Source organism: Lemur catta, chromosome 5, assembly GCF_020740605.2.
Source record: "Lemur catta isolate mLemCat1 chromosome 5, mLemCat1.pri, whole genome shotgun sequence".
In the NCBI taxonomy this organism is placed as follows: domain Eukaryota; kingdom Metazoa; phylum Chordata; class Mammalia; order Primates; family Lemuridae; genus Lemur; species Lemur catta.
The window spans coordinates 5,744,377-5,771,386 of NC_059132.1; the positions used below are offsets into that span (position 1 = coordinate 5,744,377).

Consider the following 27,010-nt stretch of genomic DNA (forward strand, 5'->3'; position numbering starts at 1 on the left):
TCGGAGGGCAGCGCTGACAGAACGAGAGGGCGGGGCTGGCGGCGGCGGAAGTGAAGTCACTTCCGGGCTGGGGTGTTTGTTTGGACTGGAGAAGGGAGGCGGCGAGCGAAGCGCTCGTCGAGCGGGGGAGCGGCGCTGCCTGTAGAGATCCGCGGAGGCCGACAGGATTCGTTGGCTGCCGTCCCCGCTGCCGTGCACTGGGTGAGGGATCCCCTCGGGCAGAGCGGCGACAGGGGTGCGGCGGCCCCGGCGGTCGAGAGACAGCACTTCGGCGACAGCCAAGGGCCTCAAGGGTTCCCCGGGTTGTTGGCCACCGAGCCCTTGACGGCCGCCGTTGTTCGTTGTCTCTTTCCGCCAAGTCTGACGGATGAGTATGGGCCCACTTCCTCTCATTCTTCTCTGAGAAATGGCCGTCGCTTTTTCTCATTGTCATTATTATTTATGATTTGGATCTTGCAGCTCTCTATCCGGGTCCTCGGTGGCGCGCGCGGGCTGCCGGGATAGCACTTTCTCGCGTTCCCCATTGCCTCAATCCTTTCTCCCTCCGCCCGTACCCTTTCCCCTGCCCCCTGCCACCGCCTCGGCAACAAAGCTCATTGTTTCTACCCACTTCACGCCTGCGCGTCGCCACGCGCAGCCCCTAGTGGCTGCGCTTGCGCGCTCCTGCCGAGTCTGAGGTTGGGGGGAGAAAAAGGGTGGAGGGACTGGCGGGGCTGGCGGCGTCCTAGGGGAGCCCTCTGCAACCGTCGACGGGCCTGTACCTCTCTGATATTTTTTTCTCCCATTTCTTCGCCCTCCCTACCCCATATTGTTGGTTGTGTTGCGGCCCATGCTCCGGATAGGTACTGGGAACCCATACTCCATGAGGGCTTTGAATTAGATGAACTTTAAGATCCATCCCGTTCACGTTCTTTCACTTTGGTCCTCTTACCTTTTAATAGCATTCTGTGCTTATTCCCCTCTCAACCCGCCACCACCCAAAATAATAATAAATAAGGCTTGTAGTGAAGTAATGTCTTCTAAATGTTGCAGCACCCAGGAGGGATAATTTATTGACTCCTGAAAAGGGCCTTATCTGCTTCCTTTTGTTGTCTTGCTTTCCCTTATTTAGCAGTCCCATCACCTCATTAAAAACCTCAAACTCTAAAAAGGATTTATATGGTTCTTTTAATTTGCCTTGGGAGAAGGTCTGACATAGCTGACAGCCTTTGACGTTTATTTCAACAGAAAGCAAATTCCCATTTTGCATGTGCTGGCTATTCTAATGTGATGACATTGTTTTTCACAAATTTCATTAGAGCAGTTGATCAGGTGTTGGTTTGCATTTTCATTAAGTAGTCTTTGAAAATTCATCCACTGTAGGTTATGTTTCAAAATAGGAAAAGGTTTTCTTTAAGGATTTTAATGAGACTCCAGTGTTTGCTGTTTTGTGATTCTGTTTCCAGTTTGTGAAAGAATATGTGGGACAAAGTCTGTTTATACCGCTTGTTAATTGTGAACTTGAACCTAATTATTTCTCACAAATGAAGATAGGTAACTTTCCAAAAATTACGTAGCCTGTTCGTCTGTTTCTTTAAGTGATGGAGGTTAGGAAATGGAGACCACTGTAATGGTTAAAGGTTGTGCATATTGCCCCTTAAGAGCTGAAATCCATGTAGTAATTTCCACCATCTTTGGGATGGAGTATATAGCAGACTTTTCCTTGAATCTGCACTGTGTACCATATTTGGGTTTATTCCTTCATGACTAGTGTGTGGTGCTCCAGTTTTAATGAAAATTTAAAAATTTATTAAATGTCTGCCGTTAGTTAGCCCAGTAATTTAGTGGATATAGTGGGAGATTAAAAAAGGTGGAAAATAAGGCCCCTGCACCCTTGTATTCTAATAACCTTTTGTGCTTTTACATCTTCTTGTAATTTACAGACTATCTTCTCTTTTTTTTTTTTTCCCCCAGACAGAGTCTCACTCTGTTGTCCAGACTACAGTGCTGTGGCGTCAGCCTAGCTCACAGCAACCTCAAACTCCTGGGCTCAAGCAATCCTACTGCCTCAGCCTGAGTAGCTGGGACAAGAGGCCTGCGCCACCATGCCCAGCTAATTTTTTATATATATATAATTTTTTTTTTTAGTTGCCCAGATCATTTCTATTTTTTTAGTATAGAGACGGGGCCTTGTTCTTGCTCAGGCTGGTCTCGAACTCCTGACCTCGAGCGATCCTCCCACCTTGGCCTCCCAGAGTGCTAGGATTACAGGCGTGAGCCACTGCACCCGGCCGGAAACATTTCTTGATCCTCTATAACTGCCAAAGAGACAACTAGTACACTCAAAAAATAAATAAATATATATGTATACAGTAGATAAATACATGTGCAAATAAGGTTAAGGAGTCACAATAGTTCAAAGTAGAGTCCAAGAGAATGAGAAAAGGTGATGCCTAAGATTAATGAAAGAAACCTAAGAGAACTCTATTTAAATTTTAATGAGTTGTGTTTTTTTGTTGTTGTTGTTTTTGAGACAGGGTCTCACTCTACTGCTTGGGCTAGAGTGCAGTGGCATCATCATAGCTCACTGCAACCTCAAACTCCTGGGCTCAAGCTATCCTCCTGCCTCAGTCTCTCAAATAGCTGGGACTATAGGCATGTACCACCATGCCTGACTAATACTTATTTTTTGCAGAGACAGGGTACTACGTTGCCCAGGCTGGTCTCAAATTCCTGGCCTCAAGTGATCCTCCCACCTTGGCCTCCCAAAGTGCTGGGATTACCAGGTGTGAGCCACCATGCCTGGCCTTCCTTTAGCTCTTTGTACATGGTTTCCTTTAACTCTTTGAGCATTTTTAAAGTCTTTGTCTAATAAGTCCAATGCCTCAGCTCCCTTGGGGACAGTTCCTATTAATTTCTTTTTTCCTGTATATGAGCCATACTTTATTTCTTTGCACACTTCAAAATTTTTGTTGAAAATGACATTTTTTCCATAGAGGGATTATCTGAGGAGAAAATGGCATTTTGAATAGTATAGCGGGGCAACTCAGGAAATGAGATTTTCCCATCTCCCCAGGGTTTTTGCTACTTACTGTAGTTGTTTGTCTGTTTAGTAACTTTTCTGAAATAATTTTGCAAAGTTTATATTTTTATGTGTGTGGCCATTGAAGTCTCTCTTCTGTTAGCTTAGTGGTTAGTGATTTGACAGGTTTCCTTAAATGCCTTCAAGTAAAAAACAAAACTCTCCCAGTGTTTGCAGCTGTATGTATGTGTTGAGGCATACCTTCAACACTCCGGCAGTGTATAACTCTGCCTTAACCCTCACTTCCTGCATGTGCAGAGCCTGAAAGTTGGCCAGAGGTGAAAGTTTAGGGCTTTCTCGCATCTTTTCTTAGCATGTGCCCAGCACGATATGCCCATGGCTTTCTAGGACTCTCCATAAATGTGGGAGATTTTCAAAGCCCTTACTCTCAAAGCTCTCTTTCACCAGGGTTTTTGCTTTGTGGATTGTTTGCCCCACCTGTTACTGCTACTACATTTACCTTTTAACTGTTTTTGAAAAATGTATGCATGCTGCTGGTCCACCCCCTATAGCAAACCCTTGAGCTAGTTCTTCAAGGAGCCACCAGACAGGTCCAAACAACCACAGTTCTTTGTGAATAGTATTTATATTGCTACTTCCAACCTGTACCAGGGATGCAAGTTGTTGCCATCAAGGCTTCCACCAACCTGCAAAGTAGAGTATGGGACTGGATAGTTTAAAATACTACAAAGGTCTCTTACTGGAATCAACTGTTTTTTCCATCATTAAGCATGCCCTGGTTGTTATGAGCTTTTCATTTGATTCTAGAGTTCCATTTTTAAAGTAGTTTGTATTGCAGTTCATATTCTATTATTTTGGAGAACTTTTAACGTACTAAATTTTAAGTCATTGTTTTAGGAGTGTGTCTGCTATTAGGGAGGGAGTCAGCCACTTTTTTCACTCATTTCTTCTGTTGAAAATTCAAGACTAGCATTAAAAAAAACACACTCTAGGTAAATATACTCAGGAGAACTGCAAATGTGCTCATACAGAAACATATATAAATGTTCATAGCAGCATTAATTCATAATAGCTAAAATGTGGAAGCAACCCAGATGTTCATTAATTGATGGGTGGATAAACAAAACCTATATATCTATACAATAGAATATTATTTGGCAATAAAAAGGAATGAAGTACTGATACATGCTACAACATAGATGAACCTTACATGATAAGTGAAAGAAGTCAGACATGAGAAGAGGCCACATTTTATGATTCCATTTATATGAAATGTCCAAAATAGGCAAATCTGAAGAGACAGAAAGTAGCCTAGGAGCTGCTTAGGATTAGAGGACTTGGGAAATGGAGAGTGACTACAAATGGGTATAGGATTTCTTTTTGGTGCGGTGAAAATGTTCTGGAATTAGGTAGTAGTGATGGTTGCACAACCTCATAGAAACCACTGAATCAAGCACTTTAAAATGATAACTTTTATGGTGTGTGAACTCTTACCTCAATTTTTAAAAATAGCACAAGACACAAACATATACACGAAGGACACACTTTAGATAGTGTGGTCCAAGAAGTATCAAGGACAGATCATAGAAGAAAAGTAAAAGTCTGATACATTTTACCATGTGTTAGGACACCTTGGGCTCAATGACTATAGGATTGTCAACATTATGGAAGTAGTTGATCCTTACTTCTCTGGTTTTCACTTGGCTGGCTATAGCCAGAAATCTGGTTAGCAGTTATTCCTTCCCCTTAGCTATCTGAGGTGTAAGATTAGTGCCTAGGCTCCAGTTCATTCTTGTTGGCTTCAGTTATGATTTGTTTCCCAAATAATGCTTGGCTGAAAATAACTTCATTTACTGTCCTTCATAGACTTTTTTTCTTAGGATGTACACCAAAGCGATTGGTTGTTTGATGATAATGGGCAGAAGGCTAAAGTAGGCCCTGTCAGATGCATGGATTAGTCTCTGTTTGCTACTATTTTTTATATTTTGTTTGTCACTGGTTGGCATAAAACAAGGAGAGAGGGAGTCCCCTGGTGATTCCCAGGCTAGAATTTGCTGAGGCAGATTTTTCATTGTTAGCACAAGCTTGTGCTCCTAAAATATGTGGAAAATACTTTTTAAAAAAGATTACATTTATATATAGATATACAGTTGGCTCTCTATATCCATGGGTTCTGCATTCTTGGATTCAATCAACTATAGCTAGAAAATACTTAGGGTGGGGTGGTGTGGTGGCTCATACCTGTAATCCCAGTAACTTGGGAGGCTGAGGCAGGAGGAATGCTTGAGGCCAAGAGTTTGAGACCAGCCTGAGCAACATAGTGAGACCCCATCACTACAAAAAGAATTTTTTTTAATTAGCTGGGTTTGGTGGTGTATGCCTGTAGCCTTACCTACTTGGGAGGCTAGGGCAGGAGGATTGCTGGAGCTCAGGAGTTAGAGGCTGCAGTGAGCTATGATCATGCCCTTGCACTCCAGCTTGGATAACAGAGTGAGACTTTTGTCTCTTAAGAAAAAAAAAAAGAAAAGGAAAGAAAAAAATATATTCGGGGGGAAATTACACAAAATTCCAGAACGGGAGACTTGAATTTGCCAGTGCACCAAGTGCTATGTTGAATCCATACAGATGAAGTTATTTGTAGGTATTGTATCAGGTATTAGAAGTAATCTAGAGATGGTTTAAAGTATATGGAGGACATGCACAGGTTTTGTGCAAATGCTACATCTTTTTATATAAGGGTCTTGAGCATCTATCTGCAGATGCCAAGGGATGACTGTACCTTTTTTTTTTTTTTTTAGACAGAGTTGTGCTCTGTCATCCTGTGTAGATTGCAGTGGCATCATTGTAGCTCATTGCAACCTCAAACTCCTGGGCTCAGGTGATCCTTCTACTTCCGTCTCCTGAGTAGCTGGGACTACAGGTGCACACTACTACGCCTAGCTAATTTTCCTATTTTTAGTAGAGACGGGAGTCTCTCTCTTGCTCAGGCTGGTCTTGAACTCCTGAGCTCAAGTAGTCTTCCCGCCTCAGCCTCCCAGAGTGCTTGGATTACAGGTGTGAGCCACTACGCACAGCCTGGACTATTTTTTTTGGAGACAGGGTCTCACTCTACTGCCTGGGCTAGAGTACAGTGTCATCATCATAGCTTACTGCAACCACCAACTCCTAGGCTCAAGAGATCCTCCTGCCTCAGCCTCCCAAGTAGCTAGGGCTACAGGTGCACGCCACCACACCCAGTTAATTTTTAAAAATCTTTTTTGTAGAGATGGGGTCTCACTATATATTGCTCAGGCTGGTCTCAAACTCCTGGCCTCAAGTGATCCTCCTGCCGCAACCCTCCCAAAGTGCTGGGATTACAGGTGTGAGCCACCAGCTGAAGCATATTTACAAGCAAGTTAAAAGTATTTCTGGATGGGTGTGTCTCACATGTACTTATTACTTAACCAGTCGATTCCAGTTGAATATCGAATATCCTGTATTCTGTGCTAAAACTTAATTTTTTTTTATTTTTAACTAACGATATAAACAGTGTGCCCTCTTATTTGTTAATGCTGTGGTCTTCTGAAAGGTGGGATTTAATGGGTACAAGTTGGGAACATAATAATGAAAAGTTTTATGTTGGGATGTTTTTAAACATAATGATTGGTTCAGATGCAGATTAAGCAAAATTCCATCCATTTGTGAGGCAGGATCAACCCCTGCTATTCATAGTATTTGAACAAAATCTAAAATGTAATTCATTTAAAGATAGGCATATAAATGTTTGGTAACTGACATGTAAGAATGGATAATTTAGAGTAACTGATTGCTATTTATTCACAACTTGTTATCAAAATAGTTGTTTTGTTTTGAGACAGAGTCTTACTCTGTTGCCTGGGCTAGAGTGCCGTGGCGTCAGCCTAGCTTGCAGCAACCTCAAACTCCTGGGCTTAAGCAGTCCTCCTGCCTCAGCCTCCCAAGTAGCTGGGACTAGGCATCTGCCACCATGCCCGGCTAATATTTTCTATGTATTTTTAGTTGTCCGGATCATTTCTTTCTATTTTTTTTTTTTTTTTTTTTTAGTAGAGACGAGGTCTCGCTCTTGCTCAGGCTGGTCTCAAACTCCTGAGCTCAAACAAAATAGTTTTATTTCATCCAAATTTAATGATAAATAAAAATATCAAAGATATCCATTGTCTGTTTTTCTGTCTTGTCTGCTTTCATAGTGCCTCAATTTCTTAACCCAAATCATGTTTGCTTGCTTTCTCTTTATTCTTTTTTTTCTTTTTTTCCACTTCTTTTCCTTCCCTTCCCTTCCTTTCTCCTTCCCCTTCCTCTTCCTTCCCTTCCCCTTCCCCTTTTCCTTCCCCTTTTCCTTCCCTTCCCTCTTTCCTTTCCTTTTTCCTTTCTCCTTTCACCTTTCCTTTCGTTTCCTTTCCCCTTTCCTCTCCCTTTCCGTTTCCTTTTCCTTTTCCTTTCCTTTCCTTCCTCCTCTCCTCTCCTTGCTTTCTTTCTTTTTAGACATGGTCTTGCTCTGTCACCCAGGCAAGAGTGCAGTGGCATCATCATACCTCACTGCAACCTCAAACTCCTGGGTTCAAGGGATCCCCCTGCCTCAGCCTCCTGAGTAGCTAGGACTACAGGCATGCACCACCATGCCTGGCTAATTTTTCTATCTTTTGTAGAGATGGAATCTCCCTCTCAGGCTAGTCTTGAACTCCTGGCCTCAGGCAATCCTCCTGCCTTGACCTCCCAGAGTGCTAGGATTACAGGCGTGAACCACTGCACCTGGCCCACATTTTCTTTCTGCTGACACCCTACCACATAATTCTTAGTCTGTCTCTACCTCTCTGTCATACACATACATACAACAACTAGGGCAAAAGTTCCCAGTAGTTTTTAGTTGAGAACCTCTTAATTGAAATTTTCACTATCATGATGCTATTATCATTAGTATTCAGGGATGAGTTCATAAAACAAAAGGGCCAGGCAACACACACATAGAGCTAGTCTCTCCCCTGAAACTTATCCCAAGGGAAAAAACTATTTCTAGTAGGGGATTTTAGTTTTGGTGTTTCACTTGATTATGATAACTTCAAAGTAAGCAGACTCCAACAGGCTGTTCTTTAGCACAAGTTAGTACTGCTTGGGTTTATGTACAGGTGACTTGTTTATATAAACCTATTTTTAGCAATTTCAGACTTAATGAATTGGTAGAATGTTATAGAATCTGAAATCTCATTCTTCAAATTTTTAGCCTGTAATATATAAGTTAGGTTAGGTCATGTTATCAGCTAGTGAGTAGTATAAGAAACCAGACCTACTGCATTTGATACTACTTTTACTCAAATAAAAGGAGATTAGATGCCTGAAGTTCATTGTACATGGGGGAAATCCAATTATGGGAGACCTTGACATGAACCCAGAAAAAGCAAATAGAGAATGGGCTCTGAAGAAGAGATCCAGAGCTATACCTTCAGACTAAGAAACTAAGAGGTTACTAAAAGTTTGTTTTCACTTTCAATCTCTGGACTTTTTGAATTCAGCTTTTAAAAGTGGGATTTGCTTTTCATCAATTTATTTAATGACTAAGTCTTCCAGAGCATGCCTGTTTTATAAAGCAAAAGATACCTAATATAAAATAAATTGGATAGTTTGGAGGTTCCATGTAAGCAATTGATTAACTTCATTTACTGTTATCAGAAAACATTGGATGAAAGCTGTCCTCAGCTATTTCTTAAACATTAAAATCATTTGGAAAAGAAAATAAACTTTCCAATTGCTTAATTTATCATGTACAGTTAAAATGTCATGTGCTTCTTACACCTAACCACGATGGGGTAATAATAGATGCTCACTAAGAACTGAAAGAATGCGTAAATTAGCTGTATTGTTCTTCTTTTAAGGTTAAAAACGACAACTGACGCCAACCATGAAAGATCCAAGTCGCAGCAGTACTAGCCCAAGCATCATCAATGAAGATGTGATTATTAACGGCCATTCTCATGAAGATGACAATCCATTTGCAGAGTACATGTGGATGGAAAATGAAGAAGAGTTCAACAGACAAGTCAGTTTTGTGTACAAACATGTTCTTTGTTTGTAGCCCATTACAGCCTTCAAATAATGATTGTACTTGTCCCTGAAATGTGTTTTCATCTGGTCCTTTATATATGACATCTGGATTTATGTGCCACCAGTACTACTATATTTGGCTGCGGATTACTGCCAGGCTTAGCTGCTTACTGAAATAACTTGGGGAACTTGTTTCAGGGTCTCACCTGGAGACTCTGATTCAAGAGAACTAGGGTGGAGCTTGGGGAATTGTTTTTTAAAAGCTCCCAGATGATTCCAGATGAACAATGAGATCTGGAAACCACTGCCTTACACCTGTAGCCTCTACCCTCCCCCCGGGCTGCGGCCTGGTTCTGGTCTGTGGCCTGTTAGGAAACAGGCTGCGCACCACCTCTCCACCACTCATGACACCCCACCTGCGGTCCATGGAAAAATGGTCTTCCTTGAAACCAGTCCCTGGTGCCAAAAAGGTTAGGGACCGCTGCCTTACACCAAGCAGATTGCTGTGTTACAGTGAAAGTCAAGAGAATAAAGGTATCAGGAGCAGGTGGACACAGATGCTAGGCTGCAGAATTACGCTGTTTTTCATCTGAGGTCCTCAGTCTGATCAGCCTGAAAGATCTGATACTACTCTTAAGAGAACTGTCAACTGTCATACATTGATAAATGTTGCCTTTATTCCCATATGTCTGGCATTTGTTCCCATCTTTTTTCTAATTCCTCCCCTGATCATAGCTTTGCTTATCAGTAGCCAGTTTGACTTCTTCATATCCAGTGATGGACGTTCATGAGTAAAACAATTTAGTTTTATTTCAGTGAGCATCATTTCGGTGGGTTTTGGTTTTTTTTTTTTTTTTTTTTTTTTTGGTTTTTTTAATTACCCATTCTCTGACTTTACTCCCCTAGAGGTTTTCTTTTAGTCATTTTTGGGTTAGATTAGGGTTGGTGTAGTTTTTAAGTATTACAGGTAATTCTTATATGTATTCCTCGAAGAGAGCATTCCTTTGTTACTTCTTTCCTGCCACCTCAATGGTAAAAAAAAGACATTCTGCTAGTACAAGTAAAGATATGGGAAAACCTTAAATAAATCTTCCCAGGTCTTTATAGTGAGCATTTTTTTTTCCTTAGCACAGAAGCAGAGGAGAAAGTATGACATTGTGTTTTTAAATAGCTTAGTTTAAGATATTTTAAGCCATTCCTAGTGATATCTTACCAGGTGTGCTATAAATTATCCTTTATTTTTTTATAAATCTAGATAGAAGAGGAGTTATGGGAAGAAGAATTTATTGAACGTTGTTTCCAAGAAATGCTGGAAGAGGAAGAAGAGCATGAGTGGTTTATTCCAGCTCGAGATCTCCCACAAACTATGGACCAAATCCAAGACCAATTTAATGACCTTGTTATCAGTGATGGCTCTTCTCTGGAAGATCTTGTGGTAAAAAGTTACTTTTTCATCTCTTTAAAGCCTAGCATATCTTTCCCATAAGTGGAAAAGTCAGCTACCATCTGTTTAAGAAGAGTTCTGCATCTCTTTCCCTTCACAAATTGTGCTGCTGCTTACAGTGGAAGCAAAGGTATTCCAGTCTCACAACATGGAGTGACTTCTGGCAATACTATGCAACTAGTCTTAGACCGCTATCATACTTCTTGCCACTGTTTTTAGTGATGTTGCCCTAAGATTCTTAAATGTCTTAAAGAATTAAAAAAAAAAAAACCCACAACATTATCACGTTACTTGCCTATACAGAAGTAGCTTTGAGAAGGAGTTTTGCTCTTTAATCTTATCCTAAACATTTGGTGAAATATATTTTGCATATTTTTTACCTTTATCAGGAAGGTAAAATTTTGGAGATCTTTTGCTGGCTCAGGTATTTTTTCCCTTCAAAATATTAAGGGGGGGTACAAATGTTTTTGTTACATGGATAGCTTTTGTAATGCTTAAGTCAGGGCTATTAATGTGCCCATCATTGTACCTGTTAGGTAGGTTTTTACCTCACCCCTCCTCCCTGACTTAGGCTTTCTGTTGAGGTAGCCAGTTTGTTTGGAACTGTGATTTAGTAATGAACTTTACAGGCTCTTAGGAGAAAAGGGACACTATCTTGGATTTGCATTTTTAGTTATTCTCAGTGTCTCATCACTGATGATATATTTACAGTAAAAATTTTTTCAGGAATTGTAATAACTAAACATTAGCACTAGAGTCCTTCATTAAAATTAAGATAAAATAATTTTCTCAAGTCACATAAAATTTTAAGTCTAAATGTTAATCTTTCTGTCTATGTTTACAGTCTCTAGTTATTTCTACAATATAGTTCTCTGGGGCCAGGCATGGTGGCACACTGCTGTAATCCTAGCATTCTAGGAGGCCAAGGCAGGAGGATTGCTTGAGGTCAGGAGTTCGAGACCAACTTGAGCAAGAGTGAGATCCCCGTCTATAGAAAAAATTAAAAAATTAGCTGGGTATAGTGTTGGGCACCTATAGTCCCAGCTACTCAGGAGACTGAGGCAGGAAGATCACTTGAACCCTGAAATTTGAGGTAGCAGTGAGCTATGATGACCCCACTGCACTCCAGCTGGGGTGACAGAGTGAGACCCTGTCTCAACAAAAAGATATCTGGAATTTACCCACTGAACTCTGAAATATTTTTATAATTGTATTCTGGTAACTGTGCAGCGGTTTCCTAATCTGTACATCATATTACCTATAAAGCATTAAAAACAAATATCAGTTTCTCAGCTACATCCCAAATCTGGAGAATCAACTTTCTAGGTACATTTATCCAAAATGTGGTAAAGGAGGATTTCCAGCTATTCTTCCTATATGCTGTCAAGACAGAATAATATTCTCTAAGGCTGTTAGAGACTTTGGCCCATTCCTCTCTTTTCTTTTTTTTTTTAACTGATGCAAAAATGGAATCCCAGAGAAGGGTGGCTTATCCAGGTTTACATAGGAAGTTAGGGGCAGAGTTGGCATTTCAGGCTTAGATCTTCTGTCTCCCCATGTAGTTTTCTTTTCCAGAGGCTTTATTACACAGCCAGCCTGCCCGAGTCAGACATTTCGAAAGCATTCTTCTAAAGGACAGTGTAGAGAGCACTGAAGTTTACATTGTGTAACCTTTTTTGCAGTGAATGATGGTAACTCAACTGAGCATATGTATGATCTGAATAGTCTGTGGGGTTATGCTTGCCTTTTTTTTTTCTTTTTTTTTTCTTTTATTTATTTCAGACCTGGTGAACAGGAAGTATATATGCTTCCTTTTAGCTACATAAATCACACCACAAATAATCCTGGTTACCCTGATGAGTAAAGCCCTTTGCTGGGCATAATGTATAACTTTAATCTGGTACAGATTCTGATTTGTTCTACCCAGTCTGTTTGAGATTACTTAGTTTCATTCTTCTTCTGTAGCTGCCAAAAGATTGTACTTTTAAGAACACTACCTTTTTTATTTTTTTAAACTTAACACTTTTAAAGTGTAGATATATTTCCCTTGGGGAAAGGGAGACTAAATCCTGTCTAAGGAAATTGCTGTGTATAAATTATGAAACTAAAATTATTGCTCCAACATGTTGTTTAATATTATGCATTGGTCTTGAAGTAAGTGATATAGAGGTCAAATTCAGTGTAAATCCCTGCCAACATGCTTACATTTCAGGCCCTGGAATCTGTCCTGGTTTCTTTTTGTCTTTATCAAATTGCAATCCAAAATGTGATAGAGGAAGATTTCCAGCTATTCTTCCTATATGTTGACAAGTGCATTTAGGAAAGTAAAGATTTAAAGACATAGAATAATATGGTATAAATCTCTAAAGCTGTTAGAGACATTGGCCCATTCCTCCCTTTTTTTTTTAACATGCAAAAATGGAATCCCAGAGAGGGTGGCTTATCCAAGTTTACATAGGAAGTTAGTTAGGGGCAGAGTTGGCATTTCAGACTTAAGTCTTCAGGCTCCCCATGTAGTTTTCTTTTCCTGTTATAAACCATGCTTCCTGTGGGAATTAGAACACAGCAATTGTAGAAAGATTAACTCCATGTTTTCAGTGAGGATCATAAAGTAAAATTAATCCATCAACAATTCCCCAGTTACTTTAATCACAATTTCAGTACTTGTTTAACATGTTTGTGTGGTATGAGAATGTTTAAAGAAAGTGAGGTGTCATAGATTAACAGAATTCCATGTTCAGTGCTATTCCTTTAATTTATGGGAACTGGGTTTCTGGTTACACTTAAGCAAACTTAATTTCAATTCCTACTTTTCTTTAGAAAGTTGATATAATTTGATAATGATATGTAAAGCTTGTGTCTGGTTCCTCCTTTCTCTGCTATAGATTTTTTGAGGTTAAGGGTAATTTTGCAGTCTGAGTTCTTGCTTTTGTTTTGTACTTTTTTGGAAGATGTTTTTGCATGAGGATCTAGGTTGAAGTCTTCTGAGTATCTGAAGCCATCTGTTAATGAACTTGCTTTTTTATGTACTTATTTTACAGGTCAAGAGCAATCTGAATCCAAATGCAAAGGAGTTTGTTCCTGGGGTGAAGTACTAAAATATTTGAGTAGATGGGGCCCTGTTTTGGTGGATGTAGCACAATTTCCACACTGTGAAGGCAGTATTAGAAGACTTAATTGTAAAAGCTCTCTCTTGTCACTGTGTTACACTTAATGCATTGCCAAAGTTTTTGTTAGTCTTGCATGCTAAATAAAAGTGCTGAGACTGTTATTAAGTAAAAAGCTGTCAAACGTTTACTGAAAATAGAATTGGCCCATGGCTTGATGTAAAGACAGCGAGGAAAGAAGCACCAGTCAAGTTGTGAGAAAGCACCAAATTAAATGACCTATAAATCTTCTTAAATTGTCTTCTTTGAGGCTAAACTGATCCCTTAGGGCTAACTAACACTTGTTAATAAGTAAATTTAAATTAAGTTCTAATTGTCTAATCTAGGCAGATTTCTCAATTCAGACTGAGATTTGCATTTGTCCCCATCAAAAAGAATTTCCTTTTTCTGAAGAAGGTCTGTTAGTTAACTTGAGGTAATTTGTTATAGATGACGAGTATGTCTTTGATAACTGAGGTTAAAAAGTAGTGTGATCAGATGAGAGCTAGTCCTAGTTTTTCTGGTATGTTATCATGTTAGATTCTCCTGTGTTACATCTGTGGAAGTACAGGATTTGAGAATTGCATCTTTTGAGGATTCACTGTATATCATAGCTGTGCCTGTGTGGAGTCCACAGGCATATGACCAACACCAGCCCACAATCCAATTGAACAAAGATATTGTAACATTATGATTTGAGTGGTGCTTTTCCTTGCTTTGTTAACCATCACGACAATAGTCTGCAGCACAACTTTTTTTTTAACAAAGCTAGAAGAATTTTGGCTTCTTAAACTTCATATTTGGGTAGGTTAAGCTGCCATACGTGTTCAGTGTGAATAGTGTTTAAGTTGAAAATATTGTAAAAAAATTATATTTTTTCAAAAATATTTAAAAAAATAAATAATAGTAGAACTGAGTTGATGGTTGTGTTTATTGTACTGGAGTGCAGACTCTCCGGTGTGATACTTACTTTAGTGTGGGCCCAGTACCTTAGGACAGCTTTGCTGGCAAAATGTGCTAAGAGATCAGGCTCTGTTGGATTCTATAGTAGCAAGTATGTTGCTGTGCAAGTATCTGTCCAAAATACAGCAGTAAAATAAACCCCATTGTCCATCCTTGCTTTTTATTACCTCAGGCTGCAGTGTCGCTCAGTCATACAGAGCCATGTAAGAAATGTTATGGCTGACCAGTATGATGGGACCTTACTCTAGTATAACCTCCACTGGTTTCTGCCCTGCACAAGAGCTTTTCTTGAGTGTGTTGAAGAAGACTAAGAAGGTCATGTAGTCAATTCTGGGTCCCATTCTTCTGGAGGTGGGGGATGGTGTCCTTTGATGTGAGCACCTGTGCCCCAGTGTTTTTTAATATCCACCTTAACAAACTAATAAATAGATGGGTTTTTAAAGAAGCTCTGAGGCAGAGACAGTCATACTTGACTCTTGTTCTTTTTAGAGCCATGAAACAGCCAGTCCTTTCTGTTCTTTAACAGCTCAATACCACAAGTGGCACAGCAAGCTGTCATCTATATGAGGCTCACAAATCCTTTTTCTCTGAGCTCAGACAGGGGCAGATGAGTTCATTTCTATGTACTGCCCAATTATAGTACAGTGAATTGGAGATTATAAACTTGAATTAGGCACTGTTACCTAATGATGATGAGCAAACACTCGAGCCAGGCTTCCTGGATGTGATATGGGCTAGTCACTTAACCTTTCTGTGCCTTAGTTTCTACATCTTTAAAATGACAATAATAACAATATCTGTCTCTGGATTGTATGATTAGTTAATATACATCAAGAACTTAAGACAGTCCCTAGCACATAGGAAGTCCTATTTAAGTGATTGCTTTTATTTTTACTATTAAGGAGTTATCTAAACTAACCTCTCTTTTTTGAAACTTTTCTTGTATGTCTGAGGGAACATGCACATTGAAACCACTTCAGTGTCTAACTAGAGAGCCAGGCATCTACATTACAGGTAGAGATGGAAGGTTTCAGAGCATCAGCTGCACACATTATGAAGCCTTAGGGAGAAATGACTACCTCATCAGGGTCTGTACAGGCATAATTTTAGGGTAACTGAAGTCATCGTGTTTTAGAGGGTTTTAATTTTATGACCACTATTGAAACAAGGCAGTGTGTATGAGAGGCTTTTTCCTGTTCTTGTGCTGTGTCAGTGTTTCTCAATCTTTTCCATGTCAAATATCAAAGTGATACTTGTTTAGCATATTGAAGTGCAAGAATGAGACTGCCCATGGATGGAGTTACTAGCTCGTGAACTCCAGTTGGCCCAGATTCTGCCCAGGTATCTAGAAGGTGGAAGGAATCAATATTTCAGCATACTTGTAACCTCTTAGTGTTCCGCATCAGTTGGGAAGTTCTTCTCTTGCTATAAAATGTCTAAGGAATTCCACCCAAAGTCTATATGTTGACTTTTTACCCAGTCCACCTTCCCCTTAAAGACCCTCAAACAGGTCACAAAAATGGAAACTGAGTAGTTTGGTTAAAGCATAAGAATGTTTTGATAATTCAGTCCTCCCACAAAAGCCGTAGACACATCCTACCTTTCCTGGAAGTAACTTTTCAGACCTTGGTGTACACAGACCCAGTTTCTATATTTTCTGGAGTGTCTTCTCGAACTGGAAACTGATCTTTAGACCTTGAAGAAAATCCTTTGAAGACTGGGCAGATAGGAATGTATTTCAGAAAGCCAATCCTTTTTACCATGCCCATCCCAAAGGGGAAGTCGTAGCTCTTGAGACTAGCAGACGTCTCACTGTTGGCATGGGCCCCGGCTTTCCACTGTATCAGACCTCGTTCCTCTGGGGTCCCTGGAAGAGAACAGTGGGGTCATTTATCAGAGTCCGCAACCCTCTGCTACCTCCCCTACCCATAATGCAATTCTAAGGCAGACTTCTGGAATCAAGTGTCTGTCTTAAATATTATCTGGTCCTAAGAGTTGTTCAATCCATGTTCTGAGCTCCCAATTTGGCCAGAGCTCTAAGAAGTCTAAAGGATACCAGTTATAATTAGTATTTAGTTTGTGTACAGTGTGCCAGGCTCTGTGCTAAGTGCTTGAATTTCATTATCTTGTTTCTTCAAAGTATACCCCTGGGACCACAAAATTTTAAGATGAAGAAAGAGTCAGAAAAGTTAAGTAATTGCCAACGTATATCTGTTGAGTATGGAGCTAATGTGTGCTGGGCCTATGGGACCAAATTGTGCCCAGATTGTGTTCTCAGGATAGGGAGATATTTTGAAACACCATAGTTAGTATTAATATTCAGTATTGTTCCATATTTGGAAAATAAACTCTTGTTTTTATAATACAGACCTCACAATGAAAAGCTAGGTAAAATTGTTGATGGGTGTAGGGATACACCAAAGAATTTTTACAACTGGGGGAATTCTCCCTTGGGTGGGGGAGGGGCACATGAGCTCTCTGGTTTTCACAAGAGTGCTGGGGTTGGGATTGACAAAGACTGAAATAATCTATGAGAAAGAGTGAGATTTCCACTTGCTGGCAGCCTAGGCTGAGAACCTCATGAGTGGTGCAAACCAAATGCATCCCAAAGTCTCCGAAGAGAGGACACTGAGGGAAGGTGAGAACAGGAAAGGCTCCCTGGAGGAGGTACTGTTTGACTAGGCCTGGCTGTACGGAGCACAGGTGGGTAGAGCAGAGAGGGAAGAGCCATAGGTGTGGCATAGACTATGGTCCTGGTGTCTGATCACCCTCCCTCCCTCTCACAGGCTGGGCAGCCCACCCCCTACATTCCTACTTGCAGTGCCTTCTCTGCTTCTCCAAATCCCCTCCTTTCTTGTAGGCCCCGTCTAGCCTCCCTCATCCAGGAAACCCTCCAGGGGACTACAGCCCAGCCTCATTGACCTCATTGCTTATTGAAGCCCAATTTTACTTCCTATTTTGTGCAAGGAACTCCTCAAAACAAACTGTGACTTACACATTTTTTGCACATGCTCCTCAGTGTCTTAATTCAGGGCCAAGCTGGTAAGTTCCACCAGCATTTGCTGAACTAAATTGACTACCCTCTAAGGTTGGGCTGTGGATAGGTAAAGAGAAAGAGCAAATACAGAGTGGCCTGTCAGCAAGTTAAAGGCTGGAAAAGGCTTTTGTTCTATGGTTAAGGACTGGGTATTGAGCCAGCCAGACCTGGGTTTGAATTCAGGTTGTGTGGACCCTAGGCAAGTGACAACCACTCTGTGCTTTGTGTTCCTCATCAGTGCACATTGAAGAACTGTTGAAGAGTATGTGGCATAACACATGTAATGATCCTTGGCAGGGATGGTTGCTGATGTTCACTTGGGTTGAAAAATAAGGGTGTGAGGGACTCAGCCAGGCAGTTCTGAGGCTGTTAACTACACCTGGGTAGCTTAGCTAACCAAATCACAAGCCTCTTGATGTACCGATGCCCACTCAGATGCTCTCCAGCTCCCCACATTCCCTAGGCATGAAGGCTGACCCTCACTGGCTCAGGACTACAGGACAAGCTGCTCCAGCCCCCAGCCTAGCTTCCTCTAAATGGGGAGGGGTGAGTACTATGGTCAGATACTCATCCATTCAAGGGACAGCTGCTACCAAGAGCTCCCTCATCTGATTTCTGCCTAAACCCCCTGGGAAACCCTGGCCGTTTCCTGCTCCCTCAAATCCACCAGCTGTGCACAGACAGCCTCTGACGCCTATGCTCTATGAATATGAACACTTGGATCTTCAGAGAGAGAGAGGCTGGTAAGTGGTGATGGAGGGCCATCATCTTGCTACTCCAGTCCTTTCTGTGCCTGTACTGATGCAGTCATTAACCCCTGACTCCATAGAGCCTTTCACAGTTCCCTTGACAGCGAAGAGTGTGGTGCAGTGACTGGGACATAGGCCCTTGACTGCATCAGATGGACATTATTAAAAATCCCAGATTTGCAGTGTTTTAAGTTTGTGACTCTGACTTTATTATGGTCATAGTTTTTGAGGATGAAGGGAGACATTTAGCTCTACCTGACCCATAGTAGGTGTTCAGTAAATGTTAACTATGTTTATTATTAGACCACCTGGTGATGTTTATTTTTTAATACATTTACTGGGCACCCTATATGTTTTTATACATTTATTGGGCTACAAGGATTCTCAGGGTCCCCAAAAAGTACCCTCTACGATCCTTGCAAAAAGCACTGGTGCCAAAGGGAAATGTTAGAGGCTCTTCTAACAGCCATCAGTGGCAGGCTGCTGACATTTGGAGTGGATTTTGCCAACAAACTCATGCTGCATTTCCATCTGTGCTACTCTAAGAAAGCAGACACACTTCAGCCCAGTGGCTGTCAAGAAAGAGAGAGGAAAGGACTCACAGAACCCAGAAATGACTCTCCTAGCCCCACCCTCTTCAAGACTACAAGGCAGGTCTGTGCCTCGATCTCTCCCTCCAGCCAGCAGGCACTCCACCAGCCCATCTGTTCTTGATGCTCCCCATAGGGCCAGCATGGCATCAGACCTGGTCGCACTCTGGCTCAGGGACCATCTGTTGGAGTGCATATGAGTCCAGCCTAATGCTGCGTTCCCCTCCCAGGGCCGAACCGTACCTGGCACTGTGTTGTCGAGTATAAAAGCAAGGCACCCGCCCACAAACATCTCCGTGGTCAGCAGCACAGTCAGAATCTGATCCACTTCAGGAACACCTGTGGAAGAGGCCAAGGGCCAATGGGTATCATGGCCCCATCTGGAGAGCAGACCTCAGGGACTTCCCACTTGTGCAGTCTACTGATGCCCTTGAACAGTCATGGCAAGGACAGGGACAAAGCTCTGACTTTTAAACCTATCTGTACTCCTGTTTTTCCTATGTATGGGTTCAAATTCCAGTTCTGCTATTAATAGTTGCTGGTTGTTGACTTGGGACAAATCACTTAATCTCTTGGAGCCTCATGTTCCTCAGCTGTAAAATGGAGATGATAATATCTGTCTCATGAAGCTGCTCCAAAAGTTTTTTTTTTATTTGTTTGTTTGTTTGTTTTTGTTTGTTTGTTTTTGAGACAGAGTCTCACTCTGTTGCCCAGGCTAGAGTGCGGTGGCGTCAGCCTAGCTCACAGCAACCTCAAACTCCTGGGCTCAAGCAATCTTCCTGCCTCAGCCTCCCGAGTAGCTGGGACTACAGGTGTGCACCACCACACCCGGCTAATTTTTACTATTTTTAATAGAGACGGAATCTCACTCTTGCTCAGGCTGGTCTCAAACTCCTGAGCTCAAACTATCCTTCCGCTTCGGCCTCTCAGAGTGCTAGGATTACAGGCGTGAGCCACCATGCACCCAGCCTGCTTAGAAAATTAAATGAACACAGGTGAAGCTCAGTATCTGTCCACAGAAAGTGCCTTAGTAAAAGACAAATGCTAATTAGCCTCTCAGCTCCTGATTAATATCCGGAGTTGAGTAGGATTTGGGGCTCTAGCTGTGTGGAGTGTTGAGGGAAGGGGCTGTGCTCAAAGTTTTGGGCCCACCCCACCTCTGCAGACAGGAGACAGACAGTTGGAGGCACCTGTGTCGATGGCGCCAGCGTTGGACTCCAGGTAATTGGGCAGCGTAAGCCCGAAGAACATGGAAAATCCGAGCACGAAGAGGTTGCGGGAGGAGTTCATGTCCACGAACTGCAGGTTGGACAGCCCCACAGCAGTAATCATGCCTAAGGGCGCGGGAGAACCGCTGGAGGCGCCACGCAGCTGGTGGGTCCCGCTACTTGGCGACCAGCGCCACGCCCGGGTCCCCGCGCCCAGGCCCACGCCAGGCACTCACCGAAGAGGGTGCAGAACATGCCGCCCAGGATGGGGTCAGGGAGCGAGGCGAAGAGGGCCGTGAACTTGCCGATGGCGCCCAGGATCAGCATGATACCCGCACCGTACTGCACCACGCGCCGGCTGCCCACCTGCCGGGGAGCCAGAGGCGGAGCTAGACCTGGGGGCGGGGCCGGGGGTTAGTTCCGGGGGCAGGGTTAGTCCCGGGGCGGGGTTAGTTCTGGGGGCGGGGTTAGTCTCGGGGGCGGGGCCTGTCATAAGAGCCCGGCTTAACCCGACTGGGGCTTGACGCAGCGGGGAGGCCTCTCAAAGGCAATGTGGGGCCGCTAGACCAAAGTGGGGACAGGGTTGGGGCGGGCTTGCGGCACACGGGATGAGGGCGGGACTTAGTGCTCCTCTGGCCTGTCGCGACACCTTGGTAATCCCCAGGACGCCAATGTTAGGACTGGACGAGGTGGACCCGTTGCCTGTGCCCAATAACCCCGCGATAATGCAGCAGATGCCTTCGGTGAAGATGCCCCTGGAAGGAAAGGGCGGGGGGGAGGTGGTCCAGCCTCTGCACCAGCCTGAGTCCTCCCATCACCCCGGCCGGCCGCCCGGCCTCTGTGGGCCTGTGCGCGCCGCAGCTATCGGTCTCTAGTGCCCACGCTCAGGGCAAAGGTAGATCTGGGAGCCAGGAGCCCAGGTGTGAGCGCTAGTCCCAGTGCCCTGGCACTCACTCCTTTGGGCAATTCTGGACTTCGGTGTCCTCATCTGTAAAATGGGGATAAATAATGGTACCTGTCTCACAGAGTGGTTAGCGATTGCACAAGAGAATGCACACTGAGAGCTGGGCACATGGAAGGTTGTCGAGGACTAGTTCCCCTCGACTCCATTATCTCTTCAACTACCCCCAGCAATCACAGAGAGTGATGAGAGCACCCCCGTTGCATAAGCAAGGAAATTGAGTTCTGCAAAGTGTTAGTGATGTACCCAAGTCTACACCTCTGGGACTCAACCCCATTCCTACATTTGTTTCCTGAGTGGCCCCTGGCGGGATCAGATATGGAGGAGGACAGGTGGGCGTACCTGTTGATAGCATGTACTGGAGGGGGTGGTGCGCCAGCCAGGCGGGCACACGCGTAGTAATCTCCGATGGACTCAATGATGCCCGCCAATGTGGCACTGAACATTCCCAGGACAGCAGCAGCAGTCACTGTGGGCAGGCCCCACTGACCTGGGTGCAGGGGAGACTGTGGTGGGTCGAGAATGGACTGGCCAGGGCTTGAGGGCGAGGGGGATGGTGGGGGGTCTGGAGCTGGGTTGGGAGCCACACAGTTGCTTATTTGGGCCACTCAGAGTCATGGAGCTGCAGTGAAGTTTTGTCTGAGTAAATCATCACTCTGCTTGGCACACTGTAAATGTGCAGCTAATGCTAGTTGACATCAGCTGGTCTGGGGTCACCAGGAACCTGTCTCACAGGTGGTCTCAGTTGAAGCTCAAGGGCCTCAAGTGGTGTTGCTCACAGGGGTAAGGGATGCGGATCCAGGGTGAGGTAGCCATGATGTCCCCACGGGCATCAGTTCGTGCCTGGAAGCCATAGGCTGTCGAGTCTGTGGGCAGCACATCTGTCAGGGTCAGGATGTAGCACAGCAGCCACACGGTCATGATGGCCAGCACAATCTGGAGCAGGGTGGGCGAGGGGCACACTGAAGGCACTGGAGGTCTCAGTCCGGGCTAACCTGCTCCAACTTCAGCCCTAGCCACAATCCCAGCCCCAGCCTTTCCCCCAGTGGTGGCTCAGACCCCAGTCCCAGCACCTGCTCCAGGCTTTGGCTGGGACCTCATCTCTGCTCTGGCTCTAGCTCCCATGCTATTCCTGCCCTTGTCCTCACTTCAGCCCTGGGCACAGGTCCAGCCCCTACCCTAGTCCCAGCCTTAGTCCCAGCCCCAGCCGCCCACCAGCTCCTCACCGGAAACATCTTGAAGATCTGGATGCGGAAGAGAGTGAAGCCCTTGCCCCAGCGGTAGACAGGCAGCAGGAAGGTGAGGTTGCGCAGGTACTGGGAGAAGAGGATGATCAGGAGAATGGAGCTGGGGGCAGAGGCACAAGGAGGAGGTGTATGGTAGGCCAGGCTATGGCCAGGAGCCAGGACTAAGGGGGCAGGACAGGAAGTGGGGGCTGGGGCTGGGCAGGGATCAGGCCTGGTGCCTGCTCACCAAGCTGAGATGCCCCAGTGGGAGCCAGCTCGGTCGCCAGCAGCTTGGAAGACAGACAGGCCAATAAGGGAGACAGTGGGGGTGACCGTGAGAGGCCCAATGTAGCTGAGCAGGGCCCCAGGTAGACCCATCAGTCCAATCACTACTTCCACCATGCTGGACACCATGATTGCACCCTGAATCTGGAAGGGCAAATATCAGCTGTAAGTCACTATGTAAAGGCTATGACCTGGCTGTTAGCAGGAGAAAAGCTCCTGGGTCACCTCCTTGAATCCCCCAACTCAGCAGTGATCCTCCCATCCAACCCCCTCCTTAGGACCCTTCTACCTTCACATGCAAACTCACCTCCCGTATCCGTGGATGCCAGATATGAGAGGTGTTCAGGGGCAGACTCCAGTTACCATAGATCTCCTCTGGGGACAGTCAGGAACACACACAGACAGGGAACAGAGAAGGAGAGAAGATGCTGCCATGACTGGACCCTGGTGTCTGGGCAAGGGACAGTTGCCCAGACCTCCAGGTCCCTGGGCCTCCCCTTTTCTCCAGGGCAGACCCCAGAAATGTGCCCACCTTCTGAGGGGCATTTCCATCTGTCCAGGGCCAGGATGGCTTTGGCTGGAACCAGAAACGCAAAGGCACTGGCCTGGAACAGCGGGAGCCTGGCGGAGAGGCACAGAGCAGCAGTTGGGGTGGGATGGGGAGGAGTGGGGAGGAGGGTTATAGACACAGGGAGATCAGGGAAGAGGGGCACAGAGAGAGGGACAAGGGTAGGGGCAGAGCAGAGGGAAGTTGTGGAGGGCCCAGGCAGGAATGTCTCCAACATTTTAGGGGCCCAAGAAAGAAAACAAATGGAGCCCCCAGCTCAAAACATGCCCCCTTCCCTTCGCAACGCCAGCTCCTGCGCTGAGGACAGCGCACCTGCGTGACAGGGGACAGCTCAGTTCTGCATCTGAGCTCCACTCACAACCTCCCCCCCGCTCCCACCCCACTCAATCCTTTTGCCACCCAGGCCTGGGGCTGTGCACGTGGGGGCGGGAGCCCCTGGGAGGGTGGGCCATTGAAGAGGCCCACATAGGCCGGAGGAGCCAGCTCAGGGCTGGCCCTTTGGGCAGGGAAGGCACTGGTCCCGAGTGTTCAGAGTGGGGCTTAAGCGTCCCCTTAAACCTACAGACTCATCCTTGAGAAGCACCCAGAGCACGGCGCACCTAAGTCAAGGTGCCAGGGCAGGAGCCACGCTGCCTCGCTCTGAGTCCGGCCTGGGAGTAGGGGCAGCAGGTGGGAGCAGACAGCAGCTTTTTTGTCCATCAGAGTCCTCTGAACGACCACCTGCTCCTGCGTGTGGATCACAGCCGGCGGGGGGTTGCTCACCGGATGCCCAGCGTGGTCTGGATGAGGGTGGTGATGCCCACACACGCGAAGATGGTGCCAATGAGCTGACTGACCATGTGCTGGTCGTGGCCCACACACAGCGCCTCTGCCAGGAGGAAGGGCACAGCGATGGTGCCGCTGAAGCACGTCAGGTAGTGCTGCGGGGAGGAGAGCATGCGGGGCCTGAGGCAGGGCCGGCAGAGCTCACGGGGAAGCTGGGGCACCCTGGAGTCCTCAGTGGGCCTGAACCCGGCCACCCTTGGCAAGGTGCCCACCCAGGACTGACTCCCCACAAAGGATTCCCAGAGAGCTACTGCTCACCAATGTGGGGTCAGCAATCTCCTCCCCAGTTATTCCTGTGCTTCTGTGGGGTGGGCCCTTCTCCCTGTCACCAACACTCTACCTGGCAGGTGTCACACGCTCCCAGAGGGTTAATCCTCTCTTGGGCCCCATCGATCCTCTTCCCCACCCCTGTTTCATGACAGTCACTGTGCTGACCTTTGGTTTCTCTTCCTGTTACCCAACATAACCTCATTGGCCGGGAGGGGCTGGGATCCCTAGGGAGTGTGCAGAGTGAGGGTGGGGAGACCCCGGGGGAAGCCCACCTGGAAGCCCAGCAGGATGCACAGGTACCAAGGTGGCACGTCCTCAATCTTGTACAACATGTCAAACTTGGGCTCCATGGGCGGGGATTTCAGGGGGTCCCTGCTGTACTCATGCTGGGGGCAGCAGAGAGAAGTAGCTCAGGGTGGAGTGAGAGGGACCGGCAAAATCCATCCTGGCCCGGAATCAATCAGGTAGCCCGAGTGGCCTGTCAGCAACTCAGAGTCGGGTCCTCACCCTCCCCCACAGTCCATCCACCCAGTTGTCACTCAGCTTGGACACACCTGCCTCCCACCTCACATTGCTGCAGGGATGAGTCCACTGTGTTGGCTTCTAGAGCCCTCAGGACCTGGGCATTTTAGCCAGGGCAATGGACCTCTAAGTCAGAAGACGTAACAGCACTAGGGGAGGGGAACAAGAGGGCTGGAGACTGTGGACACGCCCGATCCAGTCCCACTTCTGCCCCTGGAGATCCTTGGGGCGTCACTGACAGAAGGTTTGGGCCCCTACTGGCTCCCAAGCTGGAATTAGCCTGTTCCAAAGCTGAAGGCGCCTTCACCCCCACCTCCACCCCATCCCCCAATTGCCACATCCAGCTGGGGACAGTCACTGTCTTATCAAGTTCATCAGAACTTTTGTCTCTGGCCTCCCGGAGGCACAGGCCTCCAGCCCCCGCCTGCCCTGCCCCCACCCCGCTCCCACCCAACCCCCAGCACCTGTGTCCGGCCCTCGGAGTCCGCCTGGGCGCTCATCTCTGGGGCACAGGTGTGAGCAGTTCCTGAGGAGACGAGGGGATGAGTTTACAAAAGCCGGGGAGGACTTTACTCCGAGTATCGGGCACTGTTGGGTGTAAATCTGTAACCAGGTCTCCTGCCCCGGATTGCGCAAGAGGGACCCCGGCACAGGTAACGTATTAACTCTGGCCATAGTGGTAAAGGCCACCGAGCCTCCGCCACTTCTGCCTCCTGCACGCTCCCTTCCCTGCCTGCACCCGGGCCTGGGCACGGGGCCTGTCCTTGTTTTCCAAGAGAGGGCCGGAGTCGACGGGGTGAGGAGGAGACAGCCTTGGCAGTTTACCAAGCACTGGGCAAGGTGGGACGAAAGAGAGCGGAAATGGGCGCTTATTGTGTAACACCCTGTATGCGGCCCTCCCCTTTTTTTTTTTTTTGAGACAGAGTCTCGCTCTGTTGCCTGGGCTAGAGTGAGTGTCGTGGCGTCAGCCCAGCTCACAGCAACCTCAAACTCCTGGGCTCAAGCGATCCTCCTGCCTCAGCCTCCCGAGTAGCTGGGACTACAGGCATGCGCCACCATGCCCGGCTAATTTTTTCTATATATATTTTTAGTTGTCCAGATCATTTATTTCTATTTTTAGTAGAGACGGGGTCTCGCTCAGGCTGGTCTTGGACTCCTGACCTCGAGCGATCCACCCACCTCGGCCTCCCAGAGGGCTAGGATTACAGGCGTGAGCCACCGCGCCCGGGCCCTTCCCCATTTATTGATCACAAGTTAATCATTATCGTCATCATCACAACTATTCTTGGTATGAGGACTGGCCTTGTTGCCATATGTAACCGCTGGTGCTGGGTGGCATTAGCCCCTTTGACAGCTGAGGAAACAGATTTAGTAGATGTGATTTGAGCAAAGCCACCCAGGGAGCAAGGTTTTAGAAAACCAATCCTAAAATCCAGGTTGGTCAGAACTGCCCTGGGTCCCTGCAGCAGGCAACAGATGGGGCTCTGCTGACAGCTGCCCAGGCTGGCCTGGCCTGGCCAGCGTCCTGTGTCGGGACAGGAAAGGATTCCTTTCCCCTCCCAGCCAGGACGGGCTACATAATTTGTGGTACCAAGTGCAAAATGAGAATGTGGGGCCCTTGTTCCAAAAGTACTAAGAATTTCAAGGTAGCGACAGTAGAGTTAGACTGAGCACGGGGCCTTTCTATGCACCAGGTCCTGTGTGACTTCGTGTCACACAGCCCAGGAAGCCAGTCCTGTGCCCAGCCTGTTTCCCCTCCTGGCAGACCCAGCCCAGGCTGGCCCTAGTGCCTGAGGGATGGCAGAGGGGGAGATGCTGAGGGGTCCAGGGGAACTCAGGCTCCTCAGATGGTGGAGGCTGGGCCTAGGGTCCCTATTCTGCTCCCCTCTGGGCTGCCCCAGCCCCGGTACCCTAGGGGTCCACCTACTTCTCAACTGCCATGTCCATGGCCAGGCCGGAGGGTCCACGGGCAGCACCGCTCTCCAGCTGGGCAGCAACTTCATGCCACAGCCCCGAATCCATCCGCCTGTCCGGCCTCCAGCCTGTTCCTCTTTCTCCTGTCCTCTCCTCTCCTCTCCTTCTTGCCTCCTGCGAGGAGGTTCCCAAAGCTGTCTGACCAGTTTGAAGCCTCCGCAACTCC

At 46.0% G+C, this 27,010-nt stretch overlaps 2 protein-coding genes across 5 annotated transcripts; one reads left to right on the forward strand and one right to left on the reverse strand.

Annotated features, from left to right (window-relative positions):
• Window positions 1-46: 46 nt before the first annotated feature.
• On the forward strand, window positions 47-14,582 carry PAIP2 (poly(A) binding protein interacting protein 2). Its single transcript, XM_045550934.1, has 4 exons — window positions 47-201; window positions 8,908-9,071; window positions 10,332-10,511; window positions 13,562-14,582. Exons 2-4 carry the CDS (start codon window positions 8,934-8,936, stop codon window positions 13,616-13,618), a joined length of 375 nt encoding a protein of 124 aa, XP_045406890.1. The 5' UTR covers window positions 47-201; window positions 8,908-8,933; the 3' UTR covers window positions 13,619-14,582.
• SLC23A1 (solute carrier family 23 member 1) lies at window positions 12,768-26,981 on the reverse strand. 4 transcript variants are annotated; one of them, XM_045550929.1, is made up of 16 exons: window positions 26,798-26,980; window positions 25,335-25,396; window positions 24,621-24,734; window positions 24,016-24,173; window positions 23,218-23,306; window positions 22,993-23,060; window positions 22,648-22,829; window positions 22,401-22,521; window positions 21,954-22,110; window positions 21,517-21,664; window positions 20,863-20,968; window positions 20,450-20,579; window positions 20,196-20,339; window positions 19,249-19,344; window positions 16,230-16,496; window positions 12,768-13,066 (listed from the first exon to the last, which is right to left on the reverse strand). In XM_045550929.1, exons 1-15 carry the CDS (start codon window positions 26,871-26,873, stop codon window positions 16,249-16,251), a joined length of 1,899 nt encoding a protein of 632 aa, XP_045406885.1. In that variant the 5' UTR covers window positions 26,874-26,980; the 3' UTR covers window positions 12,768-13,066; window positions 16,230-16,248. The 4 variants fall into 4 exon arrangements, with proteins under 4 accessions (XP_045406885.1, XP_045406887.1, XP_045406889.1 ...); XM_045550930.1 differs by lacking the exon at window positions 12,768-13,066 and adding an exon at window positions 15,756-15,974 and having other exon boundaries at window positions 26,798-26,981; XM_045550931.1 differs by lacking the exon at window positions 22,648-22,829 and having other exon boundaries at window positions 22,018-22,110.
• Window positions 26,982-27,010: the final 29 nt, after the last annotated feature.

Excerpts from the sequence above, each read along its gene's own strand:
- PAIP2 (XM_045550934.1), top strand. The coding sequence starts at position 8,934 with ATGAAAGATCCAAGTCGCAGCAGTACTAGCCCAAGCATCATCAATGAA. Across the intron at positions 9,072-10,331 it reads AAGAAGAGTTCAACAGACAA|ATAGAAGAGGAGTTATGGGA; the intron begins GTCAGTTTTGTG and ends TTATAAATCTAG. Across the intron at positions 10,512-13,561 it reads CTTCTCTGGAAGATCTTGTG|GTCAAGAGCAATCTGAATCC; the intron begins GTAAAAAGTTAC and ends CTTATTTTACAG.
- SLC23A1 (XM_045550929.1), bottom strand. The coding sequence starts at position 26,873 with ATGAAGTTGCTGCCCAGCTGGAGAGCGGTGCTGCCCGTGGACCCTCCG. Across the intron at positions 23,307-24,015 it reads CAGACCACGCTGGGCATCCG|GCTCCCGCTGTTCCAGGCCA; the intron begins GTGAGCAACCCC and ends CCTCTCCGCCAG. Across the intron at positions 20,340-20,449 it reads CATGTTCTGCACCCTCTTCG|GCATGATTACTGCTGTGGGG; the intron begins GTGAGTGCCTGG and ends CCGCGCCCTTAG.